Genomic DNA, 17,111 nt, shown 5'->3' on the forward strand with positions numbered 1-17,111 from the left:
GTCAATTTGTTCCTCAAGATATTAGCTGAAGCAATAGAATGTCCTACCACTGTAAAACTACTAGTTGCAAGAAGCCCAGCTGTCTTCTCGTTTGAGAAATGTAAAATAAGATCAACTGTTCCAGGTAATAAGCATTGCTTTTTTGCTGCACTTCTTGATTTGCTTTATTATGAGGTGTTAGAGTAACCACTTATAGCTCAGCTAAGGAAAGTATCTGGTACTATAGCAAAATAAAGCTAGGAATCTCCAGTGTGTTGTACATCACTACACAAAATATGACAAGGTCAGTGCGAGTTGTGGTTGCTGCTACAAATCAAACTGTGGTTACTAGAATAACTAATTTAGAAGAAACTAACCACTTTCTGTACAGAAGTAAAATTCCTTCCATGGCAGCTGGACTGCATGAAATCATAAATAAAATGTGAATTACCTTGTTCTGACTGTCTCTGCTGTGGTTAACTTTGTCAGCCTATATTCAAAAGCATGATGGCAAGTTTCCAGCTATACCTAAACATTTTAGCAATGACAAACTGCAAAAGGACATTTTAAGACTGCATCTCTTGTTATCAAAAGTGAATCACTGAGTGATGAGATTGTCAATAGAAACTGACAAACCTTGCTTTGGAAAAAGGAACCCATTCAACAATACTGGTACTCTATACAATACTTGATGAATAATTCCCACCCATATTTCTAGCTGTTACAGTATATGATTTTGCATTTTCAATCTTAAACATTAAGAAAATTAAGATAGAAACTTAGCTTTCAGTGCAATTGGCCACAACCTCTTAAAAATTTCTGGTAACAGTCTTCATTTGTAATCTGACAGTAAATTCTCATCTTCAGAATATTAGCAATATGAATAATAATGATAATTCAGATGTGAAACAGAAATATTTTAGGTCTTCTAATGAGGATATTTATTTTGGCCACAAAACTAGTGGCTTTGAAAGTTTTTTAATTACTTTTCAGTGTTTACTTTTGTAGCTATCTATTACTGTAGCTATCCAAAACACATTACTGTTAGTCCTGGTTACTCGAATAAAGGGCTGTAGTCTGGTGGATTCTTCTGCTGTCCACATGGTTCCAGTAGTAGCTCCCCACCTGAGGATGTGATGATTTCTTCCTAAAAAGATACAACCAATTAGAATATCATTCACAGATGTCCAAGCCTTTCCCTGTCTTTCAAGAAAATAAACCAATACCAATAAAAAAATAATAATAATAAAAAACCACACTCCACTGTAATTGGTAATTGATTACAAGCAATACTTGATAAAATAAGTAAAGACAGAAAAGGGATCCTATCAAGTACTCATTTTCTTCATGCTTTGTTTATTTTGTATTCATGCTGGTAGTAACTTGGGCTAGTATCAAATAGTGAAATCAAATAGTTGTTATACAAAAAAAGGTTGTGATTTGACTTACCTGTAAGTTGCTATATTAAGAAAAAATCTATAGATGCCTGTAAAGGGTGTTCTCAGTGGTTAATTTAACACACATGCCAGTCCTACTATGCTACTTCCATAGTGGGTGGGATAAAAGAAGCTTCCCCAGGTGGACTGAGGAAGAGCTCTATATTGAGCGCTCACACACAACAGTAACAGCTTTTTGGCTGATTACAGAAAGTTGAAAGATATTAGCCTTGCTAAGGTAAATGGTTTTTTTTACAATGTTTTTACATTTTGTTTTTTACAAATGCTTTTTACAAATAGCATCTCTTCTCATAAATTAAATACCCCCAAAAAAAAATCTTACTAGAAAACTAGAGAACTTGGTCTTTGCGCTACTTCTAGAGTAACAACAATTCTGTTTGTTGTTGTTGTTTTGTGTGGTCTTTGTTTGTTCTTTTTATATAGAAGTTTGAGATCTACAGATGCACCAAAATGAGTCAGAATTCAGAATATTATTGACTACAATAGCATAAAGTTTGATCCAAATTTTGGGCCTAAAACTTTCAAAAGGCATCTAGTTTCCATTAAAAAATGCAATGGATATTCAGTGCCTGATTTCCTCAGGACACATGCAGTTGTCATTCTTTCACTCACCAGGCTAACTTCAGAAAGTTATTATTCAAATTAAATACTTTTGTGAAAATTATGAGGAAGTAAATACAAAGATTTAGCAATTATGTTGGATGTGTTATTCCTGCCTTCTCAAAAGTACTTAAATGCAAATAGAAAACGAGCATTCACACTCACTTCTGTAAGAATTTTGTTCTTCCAGCTAATGGTTACCATCCCTTATATGTGTCAGCTGAATGACCTATTCTAATTCTTTATTTTTTTTTAACTGAAATGAAGCAGTAGTAGATGAATAAATATAAGCACCTGAAAATAAATAAATAAATAAATAAAAGTAGTTATGTCAGCCCTGCTTATTTTGCTTGAAAGTGAAAAGGAACCCTCAGTTCAGATATCTTATGGTTTGGGGAGCTATACTCTTGCCAAAAACAGCAATGAGTAAGTAGCATTTTTTCCAAACAGCATAGCAATAGCTGCATGAGAGAGTGTGTCCATTATGCAATCATTTACATCAAGTGGTGGAGTCACCATCCCTGGAAGTCTTTAAAAGATGTTTAGATGTAGAGCTTAGGGATATGGTTTAGTGGGGACTGTTAGTGTTAGCTCGGAGGTTGGACTCAATGATCTTGAGGTCTCTTCCAACCTAGAAATTCTGTGATTCTGTGAAGATTGCGTAGCTGATTACCAGAAAAAACACCTGAGTGAGGGAATAAGATGCCTACTGAAATAGTCAAAGAGACGAATTTTAATGTAACTATTAAGTTAAACAGTTAAAAGAGAACTGTGTGGAGACATTAAACACAAAGCAGTTCCTCTGATAACTGTTAACTATTATCAGGGGATACCTAAGAAACTTTTTTTTTTTTTTTAAACATCATAATCTAAAAGCTGTTCAGCTTCTGTCAAGTCTGTAAATAGATAGGTTTCTGGTACAGTGATTGCCTAGGATGAGAAAAGCTGTGATGAAAACAGGACAAACTAATCTTTTTCAGCCAACCTGAATGAGTTTGGGATTTTCTGCCCTTGATTCATTTATCTTTTGATTTGGTCACCTAAAAATCCTATTTAAGTAGTGACTATGTATGTTTTTATGAAGGATGTCATGTCATAATCCTTTTTCCTTTATGAAATGTAAATTCTGAGAAAGTCAGCTTCATTTTGTTAAATAAAATTACAAAAAAGTTGACTTACAGTATTATACTGCTAATAACAATTGCAGTATAAGGATTACAGCTGGAAGAAATGTTGCAAACTAGCTGGAATAACAGAAAGATTTAGAAAAGAATGGAAATTAGAAGAAATATAATCTCTGCTTAGTGTCTGAAAGACTGAATATTGGAAAAAATAAATGCTGTGAAGAAAAGGCAGGGGAAAAAAAAAAAAGAAGAAAAAAATAATTAGTTTGAAATGAGAGTGACAAAAGGGTGAAAAAAAATGAAATGCAGAGAAATCTTGAAAAAAAAAGATCAAGAGAAATTGTAAGGGTGGCTAAGGGAGAAAAGCAACATGAAGACAACCTATACCATCAGAAACAGTGCTCCTATTTAGTCTCCATCTGGTAAACAGGAAACAAAGAGGCAAAGTAATTCAAGCACATCTAAACTCACCAGAGACTTCAAGCAAATTACTCTCATAAGATTGTTTTGGATACTAAGGAACAACCCTTTGCACATCCCAACAAGAGAAAACCTGCATATTCCCTTCTTTCCCATAGTGCCCTGCTCCTATGATTTTGCACATTACAGCCTTCACATCAAAGGCTGAAGAATGTTGAAATTTCATTAAAAGACCTTTCCTGTGGTATCGCCAATCCAATTTTATAAAGCAAAGAGGCTCAAAAAGTGTTAGCTCTGTCAGCCCTTATTAATTCATTTTTATCCCATGAAAGCATACATCGCATAAGAATCTGCTTAGAAGGGAACACAAATAAATACTGAAGCTTTTGAAAGAAAGGGAGAAGCCTTCTGATTCACTGCAACAGAAGACAGACACAAACTATAAATGTTACAGCTAGGCTTACTCTAGAATACATACGTATATTCTTTTCCCCACTATCGTTACTTCTACTTTCCAGTGTGGTTTCAAATTACACAGTTCATCTTTAAATTATTAATCCCTTCCACTCAGCTATTGATCTCTACCTAGCAAGTGTTACCTTGTGAAAATCAATAAGATCTGTCAGTGTTGCATGTCGGTTTGGATCTACCCCCAAGAAGCTGTAGAAATCCCCTGAAGCATCAACCAAGAAATGTTTGAACCCACTTTGCTGGCGATAAGACAACGCATAGCCCCAGATTTTCTCACTGACTCGCACCAGGAATGTTCCTTCAGATTTATTCATCAACAACTCTTCTGCCTCCTGGCGGCTGATAATACCTGGCAATGAATAAAATGTATAGTTATGAAGACAACAACTCCAGCAGAGCTTAGTAGATCAAATGAAACAAATTCAGAGCACAAGTGAAACTGAAATTGTCTAACTTCTTAATATTAAAATGTTTATAGGAGGAGTTACAGCTCTGAAGACTACATAATTGTTACCTGCTTTTGAAGGGTAGCTATATGAGTTGTGATGATGCCCTTTGGGATACGCATTTTAATTATCTGATTAAAAATTTCTTTTTCCTACCTTACCACCTTTTCAAAGGAAACGCGTTAAACACAACTGGCATATCAGACAGGTGAATTCTGTACAAGGGACCCCTTAGCAGTAGTAGCATAGTTTTACATTGCAATTTGAACTCACAATACCTTGCTGATATTTGCAATTGTACTGCACTACTTCTGACTGTGTTGCTTTCCACCTGTTTTATCAGGTCCTAAGGAAGGAACGTGACACCAGTGCCAGAAGAAAATGTATTTTTCTGGTTTTGTACATAAATACACACAAACATCCATAAATGCACATAGATAAATTGGAGCACAAAGAAATCAAATGCTGCAGCTAACAGAGCTGTTAACAGAGGTTAATATGTTAGATTATCTATTCACAGGCTTGCATCTCTAGGAAATACTGTTACAGAGGTAAAGAAGAAACAAAGATCGCAGTCCTTCCTTTCTGGGACATTTCAGGCTTAATTTCAGAGTAATAATTCTTCTCTAGTTAATGTAATTGTAGCCACTGACCAAAGAGGAGTACCCATTTTGTGTGGAGTACCAACACTAAGGACTGGAAGTTGTATTTGTTAACCAGAGTTGAGCTAGTCTTCAAAGTTCATAATGAATAATAATGAGTTATGCACCTCGCTCTAGGACAAGATAAGACAATTCTGTGGGTTTTCTTATGGTACACAGCTGTCATCCTGCTGTTGATGCTGTTTTTTCTATAAGCCAACTTACCTTTCTAAGACAGCCTATTAGGTAACAAAGTCTTTCCTCATATCCTTGTCACCAAGTAGTTTATGTCCTCCCCCAAATTCATTCCTTTGCTATCTGATAAACTTACTTGTCAGGGCAAAAGAAGGATTATAAATTCCGATTTTTAGAGTAAAGCAAGGAATAAAGTTTAACAGAAGCAGAGCTTTCAAGAAAAAATTTCATTGCTTTTTTTTTTTTTCTTCCCTTTCTTATCCTAGGATATAACACTGAAGTTGCTGTTACTTCTGCCTGCATACAGGGTACAAGATATAAACCTTGAAGAACAATGCAAAAAGTGTGATCAGAATTGCACCCAGCACTGAACCATGCCTTACCATCCACCTAGAGAGCTTGGTTCCAATTTGTCTGTTAGGCCTAGAAGATGATAAGCTCATGTCTCATAATTATCTGTAAAATATCAGATGCTCATTTTAATCAGGAACAGATGTTGAATTAGGCTATCCTGGATGTAAACATGGCACAAATGTCAATAAATTATATATGTACATGTTCCAAAGTTATTTTCTGTGAGGCTAAACTTTCTCGAAGCTATACATGTAATATTTAAGGGAACTGTTTGTCATCATAGAATTCTACGCACATCCCAGTGAGCGTTCCATGGAGTCCCAGTACCGAAAGCCACATTGTTTTAGTGTAATAGTAACCATATCTCAGGAATTGCCAATTAGTACAAAGGAGGGCCTACCTGAAAAAAAACAAACTGCAGGATGCTCAAATTAAGCCCACACAGAAAATTTTGCCTCTGAGAGATGTACGAAGGAACTAAGGAGATCTGGATCCTAAAAGCAAGCTCTGTGACATTAAGATAGAAAAGATCTTCCTCATTCAGTTTTTATCTACTTTGAGGCAATGAATTTCTTTTACAGTTTTACTTGGTAAAACGATAAACATGACAAGGGCTAAATCCCAGTGGGACTCAGAGGTTCCTACTGAAGTATCATCAGTACCAAGAAGAAACATAGAAACATACGCTCTGCTAAATGAGGTACTGTTCTACTTTCTGGAGGATATTACATCATATTTGCACCAGACATGCAAAACAGGCAGTAAACATGCAAACATATGCATTTGTTTAGAAACAGCATGCAATTGCTCAGTCATCAGTGTCAATTACTGCACTTTGCAAAACTAAAAACAGATTTATTGGAAGAATTCCAAGATGAATTGTTAAAAATAACTCAAACTCTGTTCAAATGAAAAGACAGTACTAGTTTGAATCCATATGATACAGCACATTATGCAAAGCTGTAGACCAAGTGCCACATGCCAAGAAATGAAACTATTTGTTAAGACAAATATCCATTTTTCTGTCAATTTGACCTAATTTGAACATACATTGGAAACTTTTTATTGTGATAACGATGACTACTTCCTTGAAACATCTCTTCTAGAAACACACTTGAATGAGCAACACCGTAACAAGCTCACAGCACTCAATGGTCCAGGAAAGAATAAACAGTTCCATCAGCAGCAAATGGTATATTAATTGCAGTAGTCAATATTTATACTGTAATTCTAGACTAAAAATATGCTGATAACTTTTGGTGTAGGAACTAGATGCTGTTACAACTACCCCTTCTCTAAGACTTAGCAGTGGCAGAATGGTTATGCAGCACTGAAAAGGAATGAGTTGGCCTAGACAATTTGGCAGCTATAAGAATCAGGTTTTGTAAAGACAAAACAAAACAAAAACTAGTTTGTATTATACAGTGAACATTATTCTCAGGGCATTTCTAGAGTTTGAATGACCATCACTATCAGGCATATTCATTTAGCATTGGTTAGTTTAATACTAAACAATCTGTTCACCTGCTCTCAACTCCCACCAGTAGAGCTAAAACACTGCAGGCTTCCACATGATGTTATCTTCTTTTCCAGAATGTATTTTTGTTCTGGGCACTTTATGTCATTGAGTAGGTGAGAAATGTTACGTTGCTCACAGACAAGTTCTTTTTTCTTTTATTCTCTTTTTTCCTAAAGATGGTGTAATAAATTATCAGCCAGATGCTTTTTTCCCTTTTTCTCTCCTGGCTCTGTTAACAGCTCATGAGAAACCATTTCCTTCTCCCTGCTCCTCTCTTTATCTCCCCATTATTTTATTATCCGGTTCAATTCTACAGTGGGTGGGGATTGCAGCACTGAGTCTCACTCCACCCTTTCAAAAACATTATACTATTCTCAAGACAACTGAAAAAAGAGTGGCAGTGTGCTGACTCCTGAGAGGGCTGTAGAGAAATAAACAACATCTGTGAAACCCCTACATGAACACTTAAAATTGTTTGAACTGAAGTCAAGAAACTTTGGTTTCCCAAGGCTCTGGTAAGAGGTTTAGAATCACCAGCCCCCTTATTTGTGTTAGTTAGGATATTAATTGGAAGTATTATCTGGAAAAAGAAACCACTGGTGCTTTGAAAGCTTTTTTTTTTTTTTTTTTTTCCTCTCTAATTCTTGCTAATCTCTTTTAAAAAAGGGAAAAAAGGCAACTTTTTCAGCTGGTGTAAAGCAGAAGTGCTCTATTTATTTTAAACTATTGCAAATAACATTAAGAATTCCATTTATTTATGCCAGTTGATTTGGCACACAATATCAAAAATAGTACTCCTTTCAACTTTGCAAAACAGTCATTTAAAAATATACTTCATGATCAATCAATCTATCTGTATCACCATTTTAACTTTTTATGTGGCCAAATACATAACAGTGTACTTGAACAGAAGTTAGCTACCCCACTGAAACTCACTTCAGTACCTCCCTTACATGTTCTACCTGTCACGCCAAATAATTTCTCTCAGAAAATGCACGCTGGCGTTGTCTATAGGAAATTGCAGACGAGCAGTAGGATTTTGACCGGGAGAGGATTAAAGGTGTAACTAACTCCTCTCAGAAACAGTGAAATCCTAGCAGCTGCCTTTATTTTTAGCTCCCTACCCCCAGATTCACTGCATGTGTCCATCATATCACACGTGTCTACATGTCCGCTTTAAACGTTCTGGTGTTGTAGTTCTTTGAAACAAACATTTGGTGTCCTTAATGAGAGAACAATATTTCTAAAGACAGCTATTTCAAATCATAAGACAGATAGTTATTCATCATTAATTGATCTGTTCCTAATTAACAACTTGTTTTTTAAATACAGCACCTATAAGGACAATTTGTAGATGATAGGCAAATCTTAACATTTTTGCTGTAATCATGTTCTTTTAAATGCCACCAGTTTCTATTTAAAAAAAAAAAAAAAAAGAGGAAAAAGAGGAAAAAGAACATCCTAATATTTAGAGTATAGGAGTATACAAGCATACTAAGCTCACATGACAACTGCAGAGTCCATTATGAGTTTGGTGGGCACAGCTGAGGAATTTTGATGTTCCCTTCAAGTTTATAGAAGTCTCAATAGCAAGAAAATACTATTCTGAAATATTATGGAGTGACACTTCAGCTTCCCACTCCTCTCAGTATTATCCTACATATATCCTTGAGTGAAATTCAGGACATGAAATACATAAATATTTTTTCAGATAATGCCATAACAAACACAAATCCAAATGAAAAAAAGCTGATAAACTTTTCCAAGAAGGCAAGACTATATACTACAAATCTAAAATTGTTTTTTGAATATACTGATAAGTCACATCATGTCCACTCTTGTGACCTTCCGGTGACCTTATGTACCCTGTGTTATAACAATGTCAATATATAAACATAGTTAGTTTGGTCTTAATGATCAATACATTTTAAATATGCATATATGCATTTATACAAACCGAGAGGTTGACTGAGATTAGAGAGACAGCAGGTACAAACACAGCTCAGAAGCGTTCATTTACTCCCCTGCAATAGAAATTATGTGTTTAGCTGATGTTTTCCCTCCTTTTGAATATTTTTTCATTAGCTTGATCTCAAACACTCTAGTGTGTGAGATTTTACTCAGAGCAAAAGCATCACAAATGTAGGCATAAATAAATATTAATGAGATCATTCATGCCAAAAGCGCTTTCATGATCATTATGAAAAGCCTTCTATTTCATACAAAATTGATTTGTTGAACAATTATGAATATTCACAGGTAATCAATGAATAGGAAAGAGACTCATCCTGTTTACACAACTTAAGACATCTAACCAGGGAAGTGTGTGATTTAGGTCACCACTCAAAATTAGGAGGAAGATCCAAAACACAGAGAAGCTAATACTAATATTTCTTTTGTCATCAGTGGGATTAGATCAAAGTCTATATGAATATAAATATTCATGGCAATCATTACATGAATAATTCACATACTAAACTTCACACAGACACATTACATCTTGAGCAAGTGTACACAATAAATAAATGAGTAAACACAAGGAAATATGAAGAATTAGCAGATAACTCCCAAATAATGTAAAGGGCTATATTTGTCCAATTATGCAGGCAGGTCTAAATTGTAACTTGAGAGAAAGTAATTGAATGACATAAGGGCAAGAAGTATCAGTTTGCTAAGCACTTGCCAATTTTTTTTTTTCTTTTCTGTAACTGAAAAACAGAGCTGGACAAACATACCAGTAGAACTATACCAGTGGAATAAAATAGTAACGAGCCAACCTACTTGGGACTTTATGAATAAAGGCAACTATTCTTGAAAGAAATCCTGAGAAAAATAAACAGAAGTTCAGAAGGATGAATCCTACTGCAGCTAGTATGGTTTTAGATGAGCCTACACAGGTTCACTTGTTCATACTGTTTAGTAAAAAATATAGCATAGTAAATAAAAATCAAAATACAAGTTTGAAAGGTAGTTCTACTAGAATAAAAAAAAAAAAAAAAAAAAAAAGAATTTTGAGCTCTTATATTCCTTGTAAATTTACATCTTTACATCTTTATTGGCAATACTTTTATATCAGTTCCACATGGTTTTATATGTTCTTCCTTACTTGGTTTTGTTCTGTTACTAACCTGCATTTTATACAACATACATTGACAAACCCATCCTAAAAAGATGTTTTCAAGGATGGACTCATTCAGATATTGAACACAAGGAAAAAAGAATTTTATGTCACAAAGCCTGACAGACTATAATTACAAAGAAAATACAGAGAAAAAGAACATAAATATTGACAAATAATTTGTAGGAATTAATTTGCATTTCTTCATTCCAAATTTCAACTTATCTTACACAGCTTATCAGAAGGATTTCAACAGGTGCTTTCCAGATTCATCTGAGAGTCCCAGGCTATTTTAGCAAGTACCTGTGATAGGTACTTTCTATGATCCATGATGGCATCCATAAAGGCATCCCTTTAGCAAGCAAGATCTGACAAAAAATGGGAAGTCTCTCATGTTAATAAAAAAGTAGACCCATCCATTTCATAGAAGTATAAATTATAGAGAAGCAATTTTTATTTTTAAATTACATTACTTAAAATTGAGAATATAATAAAAATCACAATCGTGCTTCAAAATGCAACAGTAAAAGGAAAATATCCATCCAGTACTTGAGACAACAGTCTGTATTAAAAAGTAGTACAAAATAATGAAGTACACTGTGATTGTACCTATGTTAAAGTGCTAGAATCTGTATTTGCAGCAAAGCAGCAGTAGCACCAGAAAGTGTAGAGATTTTAAAAAGGATATAGCCTTAGCAATGTAAACTTCCTTCTGTCAGTGGTAGGAAAAGTTCAGTTTGTGTACTCAGTGTATAGTTAGGGCTAAAAAAGAAACCTGAGGCATTCTACAACCCCAAGTGTTACAACCACTCCCTCTTTTTTTCATTTGGAACCCGTGTTGCAGCAGTGCCACAAGCTCTCCAGAAGAATCTCTTGTTCTCTCCCCATAAGACTCCTGGCTGAGTAGAGCTGTCCGACAGGCTGCGGAAGCATGGCAGGATTTGCATAAACCACTATCAGAAAGTGCAAGAACAGCTTGCAAGCATACAAGTCTATGAACCTAATGGAAGGGGGTCACGGATTCAAAGGCAGATACACACCAGTAACAACCACTAGCTAAGATGGAAACTGAAACTGGGGAACTAAAGTCTAGAATATATATATATGTCTAGAATATAAAGTGAAAATATGAGTATATAAGTATATATTTCCCCTAAATTCCCTAATAAGGTGGGAAACAAAAGGCCTGAAACTAATGTTTGGATTCATGACACTAACTACCAGGGGTCTGGCCTAGGAGAAGTTGAAAAATCCAGCTCCTTCAGTCACTCAGAAATACCAAAAGAATAAAAGCAGGGAAGGTGAAGTGATTACTTCCCTGCAGTGCAAGAACTAGAGCAGCTATAGTTTATGCTCTCAAAAAAAAGCAATTTCTATATCACTCAAAGCAATAGTTTCCACATGTTGACTTTTTCAATTCTCTCCCACGGGTGTAAGTCCATAGTAGAACTCTTAAGTTAACTGAACATACTTATTGGGGTGCACTGAGAAGGGCACAATTCATCAACAAACTATGATGTTTAGAATTAATTCCTTATTTTATCCTTGAGACTACCAGTGTCACATAAAATTTAAGAACTTTGTTATCGGTTATGATGGCTTACGGACTGATCTGCAACTGAAATAGCCAGAGGATAATATACATATATAGGTCACACCTTCTCATTTCTCAAGCATTTACGTCAGAAATAGCATGCATAATTAAATATACGCACAAATATTTGCAGCGATAGGATCTTACAGTGTGTCAGCTTATTAAAAAGGCTTATTCTCTCCTTCTTCCTTTTAAAGTCTCAGTGCTTTTTTGGATGGTGCAAGAAAGCAAATAGTGAAAGAAGAGATCAATAGTATTGTGTGAAAAAGCTATGGCTGAGAGATAACAATAGTTCTGACTTTTCTGTTCCAGAATAGAAGCAATAACGTCTGAAAAGCAAAGCAGGGGAGTAAATCAAAGACTGATGGTAACAGAAACAAAGCTGTTGAAGTTATTCACCATCTGCTGTTAATGCAGGATAAACTCACATGGGACTAGGTCTTCAAAAGTGTTCTGTTCCCATTTAGGCATCAAAATAAATGTCCAGGTTTAAAATAATAATAATAAATAAACAAAATAAAAAGCACAGAAGCAATGGTTGTTTTTTTTTTTTTTTTTTGTCTGTTTTTTGTTTTTTCAAAACCTGGACACAATCGTTACAAGAAGAGCCCAAAAGTCAAGGGGTACAGAGTTCCTATGAAATGGTTTTCTGTCTTACAGTTGGTGAGAATGCAAAGATTATTTGCTGTGCTGCATGTTTGTAATCTGAATTTAAGTACCAGTAAATGGAATAGTGTCCATAAGTGTCCCAAGTATGACTCTCTGTACTGATAATAGAGAAAAGGTGGGCAATAGGTCACAAAAAGTAAAAGCTAAAATATGCAATAAATAAATAGCAAAACTTTCCTGTTTATAGAGAAAAGCAACATATGTGGCAAATGCTGCCCATAGGATTCCACTGTCCAGCCAGGAGGGTTTGTATTTGTCTGAAAAGGGGGAAAGCTATGGTTGGTTTTTCGCAAGAGATCCCTTCAGGCAAGGATGAGGAATATTGATAATGTACCACGCTCTAAACAAGTTCTTCTTGAAGACATACGCAATGAATAGCATTATCTTGAGCCTCTACATACAGGAAGTCAATGAGAAACAGTATCAAATGTAAAAACATATAGGCCTGATGTTTTGTTTTAATAATATGGACTCATCTCTCTGTTCTGTCAGAATGAAGCAGTTCTCAGAATAGGGAAAACTCAGATCTCAGAAGCTTTCCTAATGCCCTAAGGCTAAGATTCCTTAAAGCAATTAAAAAGATACTGAAATTCAGAACGAAATGGGTGTCCTCCTCCCCTGGGGATCTTGAAAATCCTGTCTAAAAGAGTAATGCAGTTATAATGGGTATTTTCCTTCAGGTTTACAGAAAATCAAATGTGCTACAACCATTGTTACCAGTGTGTCTGTCTCACAGTTAATTCCCTATGCACTTTGCTGAAAACATACCCATTAACTGTCTCCTTTAAAGTTCATTCTATATCCAAACTCTCAAATACTGTAAAAGCCCTTATACTCACTGTCAAAATATTTACACCATATTCACTTACAATCAGTGCAGCACATAAAAAATAGGCATTTGCTTTACTTGCCTGAATACACCACTGGTATAATAGAGCTATAAATTTGTCTATTAATCTCTCCTCAAAGCATAGTGTTGGCGTCTTTCTTGCCTTCCTTTCAGATCAGCATATAGACTGCATTAGCCAGGAGAAAAACAAAGATTTCAAACCATCTCTTTTCTTTGTCCATTGTTACATGTTGTCTGTCAGAGGAGAACAGAGCACAATAAAGATATTTAACCTTTTACACCTCTAAGTTTATCTCATATATATATATATTTTGATTTTTTTCTTTAGAGATGGGCTATTATGATCTCAAATTCCTGCATTAAATCTCTGCTATTACTGCTTAACTTTTCTTATCTAAGCAGTTTCTGAAAAGTAGCTCATTTTAAAACTGGAACTGTTACCTATTCCATTTTCAACAGCTTCTCAAACCACATTTTGTGTGTGTGTGTGTGAATGTGTAGTTTTACACTCTGGTAGAGTCAATGGAAGATCAGTAATGAAGAGGTTCAAAGCACCTAAGTAGGATGCCTTATATAAACAGTGCAAATATTCTTGCTAATGGTGTTTTTCTCTTTTCTGGTAGGATGGCTGGAAAATAAAAAATGAAAGTTAAAAATAAAACAAAACAAAAATCTGTAAATGCATCCAGGCCTTTATAAGCATCCTAGATGCTGTTGTAGATACTTGACATTTCCTGCAAATAGTATGGTAAGTAAGTATATTCATGAAGATGTCTGCAAACTCCAAATAAGAAACAAACATTATCTGAGAAAATATCGGTGCACTAATCTAAATAGGGAAATTTGTTATAAATATTACTCCTGTAGGATATGCTCACCTCTTTACCATATATATGAGAGTATATTTTTATTTCTATTATATGTGAAAAAGCCAACTATACAGACTATCAATAAACTTTTGTGATAGGTGCATGATGTTACTAATGAAAAGTAAACCTTAAAACCTCACTGTATCTTTTGAAATATTAAGATTTGTATAATCAGTAAAGTGCACACAGAAATAGCTCACTAGAGCAGCCTGACAAGGTTGGATATGGTACAGTGTTGTAATAGAAAAACAAAGTGGAGCAAAGTAGCTGATTTGAGCTATGACCCTGGCTCAGCAATCAAAGAGAAACTGAGCTGTTCTGGTACAACAGTCAGTGATATTATGTTGTGTGTGAAAATTGAAATGTTTATAAGTTTTTTAGAAAGTTAGTGGCCAATATTCACCATCCTTTCTAGAGGAAGACAACATACGTGCATTCATTTAGTTTTTGTCATGCAATCAACAAAGGAAAAAAAGAAATTCTAGCTTGTGGGCATAATTTGCAAGCACATCTTCTTAATCATGTCACTTATTTATATTACTCATCTTGAAACTTCTTATTTAAATCCTCATATTTTTGTTTGCTGAATTCAAATTGCTGAATTTGAAAATGAGAGAGGAGATCTTCCAGTATGCAAATGAAATCTAAATCAAGGGAAAAGATGAGAAAGCTAATTTGTGAAAGGAGAGGATAAGAGATCAAAAGCCCTCCTGGGATCTCATGTGCTCACGACTCCAGCTATCATAAGTCCTCCATCCTCCTGCATACTTCTGAGGGCAGCATGGACATGGGAAAATATGGGAGACTGGGCTTTTATCGAACCAATCGTACATAGCAAAACAAACTCTGCAGTGTGATTTTGTTTGCTTTAGATTTCAGCAAAAAGACAAAGTAGAAGAATTAGCTAAAGGTAGCCCCTTTGTAGTTCCTTCCTAGCATTGTACAACCAATTCTGACACAATACTGCCAGAATGTTGCACACTCCAGGGCGGCCTTGTGGACAAAAAACAAGAACGGTGTACAGAACAGAACTAGTATGAAACAGCCTTGGCCAGGATGGCATTCCTGCAGAGATGTTTTCATTGAATTCATTACTGACTGGTGCGTAGCTGATGAAGGAAAGTTTGGAGATACAGTTCTGAACACACACAACATTCAGAACAGTGTGTGAGGCTTGTGGGAATTTGTTCTTGAATTAAAAGTTCATTTAAAAATTAACTTAAATATTAAAGTGGAAACCATTTGCAGTTCCATATTATCCAACACTGGACTCATTAAACATTGAAACCATTACAATCAGACTTTTGTGCAAGTTCTCCAAAGCAGCATGCACTCTGCATTTTGAACTTAGAACTCGAGATGCCTGCTCCCCCTGTGTATGTACCTTACCTTTTCATATTTTCTGCAGGTTGAAAACAGTGAGTCTGAAAAATCACAAGCATGAAAACTATATGAAAACTATACTCTCAGTCTTAGAGAATGCTTTTGAAAAACAGCCTCCTAATTCAAATATTGAAAAAGTGTCTATAAGTTTTTCTGAAAGCATGCTTTAGCCTTATTTCCATGATTTATAGCAGAGTGTTTATAAAAGACAACAGGCTTACTAGTGAAGAAGCCAGATGTTTAGTGTAAGTTCTTTTAGAATGGTATTTCAAAAGTTACAGTTATTAGAACAAAAACAATTGGGCATCCCATCACCCGACAGATGGGGAATTTCATTGGTTTTACCCCAACAAAAATTGAAATAAACCATTAGCCTTGGGGAAAAAGAAATCTAATTGATGATCCATATAGATGGATCATCATGATGGATCTAGTCAGTGGAAATACATTATTTTTATAATATTTAAAAATATCGATGCATATTCATTTTAAGCCTTGTGAAATTATAAATTAACTGAAATTTCAAAGCAAACATTTCCCATTGAGAATGAAAGTTTTTGTTTAGAAACTGACAGTATTCATTCAAATACTTTATAGTATTTCCAGAAAAAGAGATTCATCACAAAATAAAAATCACTAACACAATTTTAAAATGACAATTCTAATGTCAACAAATATTTTGGTGTTCCACAAGAAAATCTGCAGATAAATTTAAAAATCATCTAACCCAGAAAAGAGATTTGCTCAATACTGACATGAATAAATTTTTATCACATAACTATGTAGATACATCATCGACTACAATGGGCCTTAGTGTGGAAATTAGTAAGTAGGAGATGAAATAACAAGACAATAGCAGAAGAGGGCATAGGACTTAGTTGTTCACAACAAGCACTAAAGTTCCTAACTAGCCTGAGTGCACAATGCCCAGACAGAAATTTACTTTAGGGCTTATATCACAATGAATTCACAGAATTCACAGAAAGGGTCTTAACTGGATAAATTGCTTCTGAGAATGACTCTCAATATATTCCTTTATACCCCTAAGTTTTGTACTCCCAAGAACCACCTTTCTCTTTGAGTACAACACTGGAATTATTGTGCTCAAAGCCATCATAATAGTAATGTTTATAACATTTCTAAACTATCATATCCACAGGCAAGAAAATACTACATCAAAAGTTGTCCAGTTGCACTTGGTAACTACCATACATTTCAGCTCTTGCTGAAATATATATGCAACATGTCACTTCTAAAAGCACTTTGCAGTTTGGTTCAATCACCTGCTAAAGTGACACAAAATGAGTGATACTACTTTTCCTCTCTGTAGCACAAGAAGAAGAATCAAGAAGATTAAGAAAGACACAATACTAATGTTACTGAATGACTGCATCATATCACAGTATAGTCACTCAGGACATT

General features: G+C 35.0%; 1 protein-coding gene across 1 annotated transcript in view; it reads right to left on the reverse strand.

Moving 5' to 3' along the window:
• Positions 1 to 969: 969 nt before the first annotated feature.
• SH2D4B (SH2 domain containing 4B) overlaps positions 970 to 17,111 on the reverse strand; it is a 70,414-nt gene continuing 54,272 nt past the window's right edge. Inside the window, exons 7-8 of the mRNA XM_032191420.1 lie at positions 4,180 to 4,400; positions 970 to 1,126 (exon numbers count right to left, since the gene is read on the reverse strand). Of these exons, the coding sequence (XP_032047311.1) occupies positions 1,034 to 1,126; positions 4,180 to 4,400 (314 nt within the window). The 3' untranslated portion in view covers positions 970 to 1,033. The remainder of the gene's footprint in view (positions 1,127 to 4,179; positions 4,401 to 17,111) is intronic.

The sequence above is a fragment of the Aythya fuligula genome, chromosome 7 (assembly GCF_009819795.1).
Source record: "Aythya fuligula isolate bAytFul2 chromosome 7, bAytFul2.pri, whole genome shotgun sequence".
In the NCBI taxonomy this organism is placed as follows: domain Eukaryota; kingdom Metazoa; phylum Chordata; class Aves; order Anseriformes; family Anatidae; genus Aythya; species Aythya fuligula.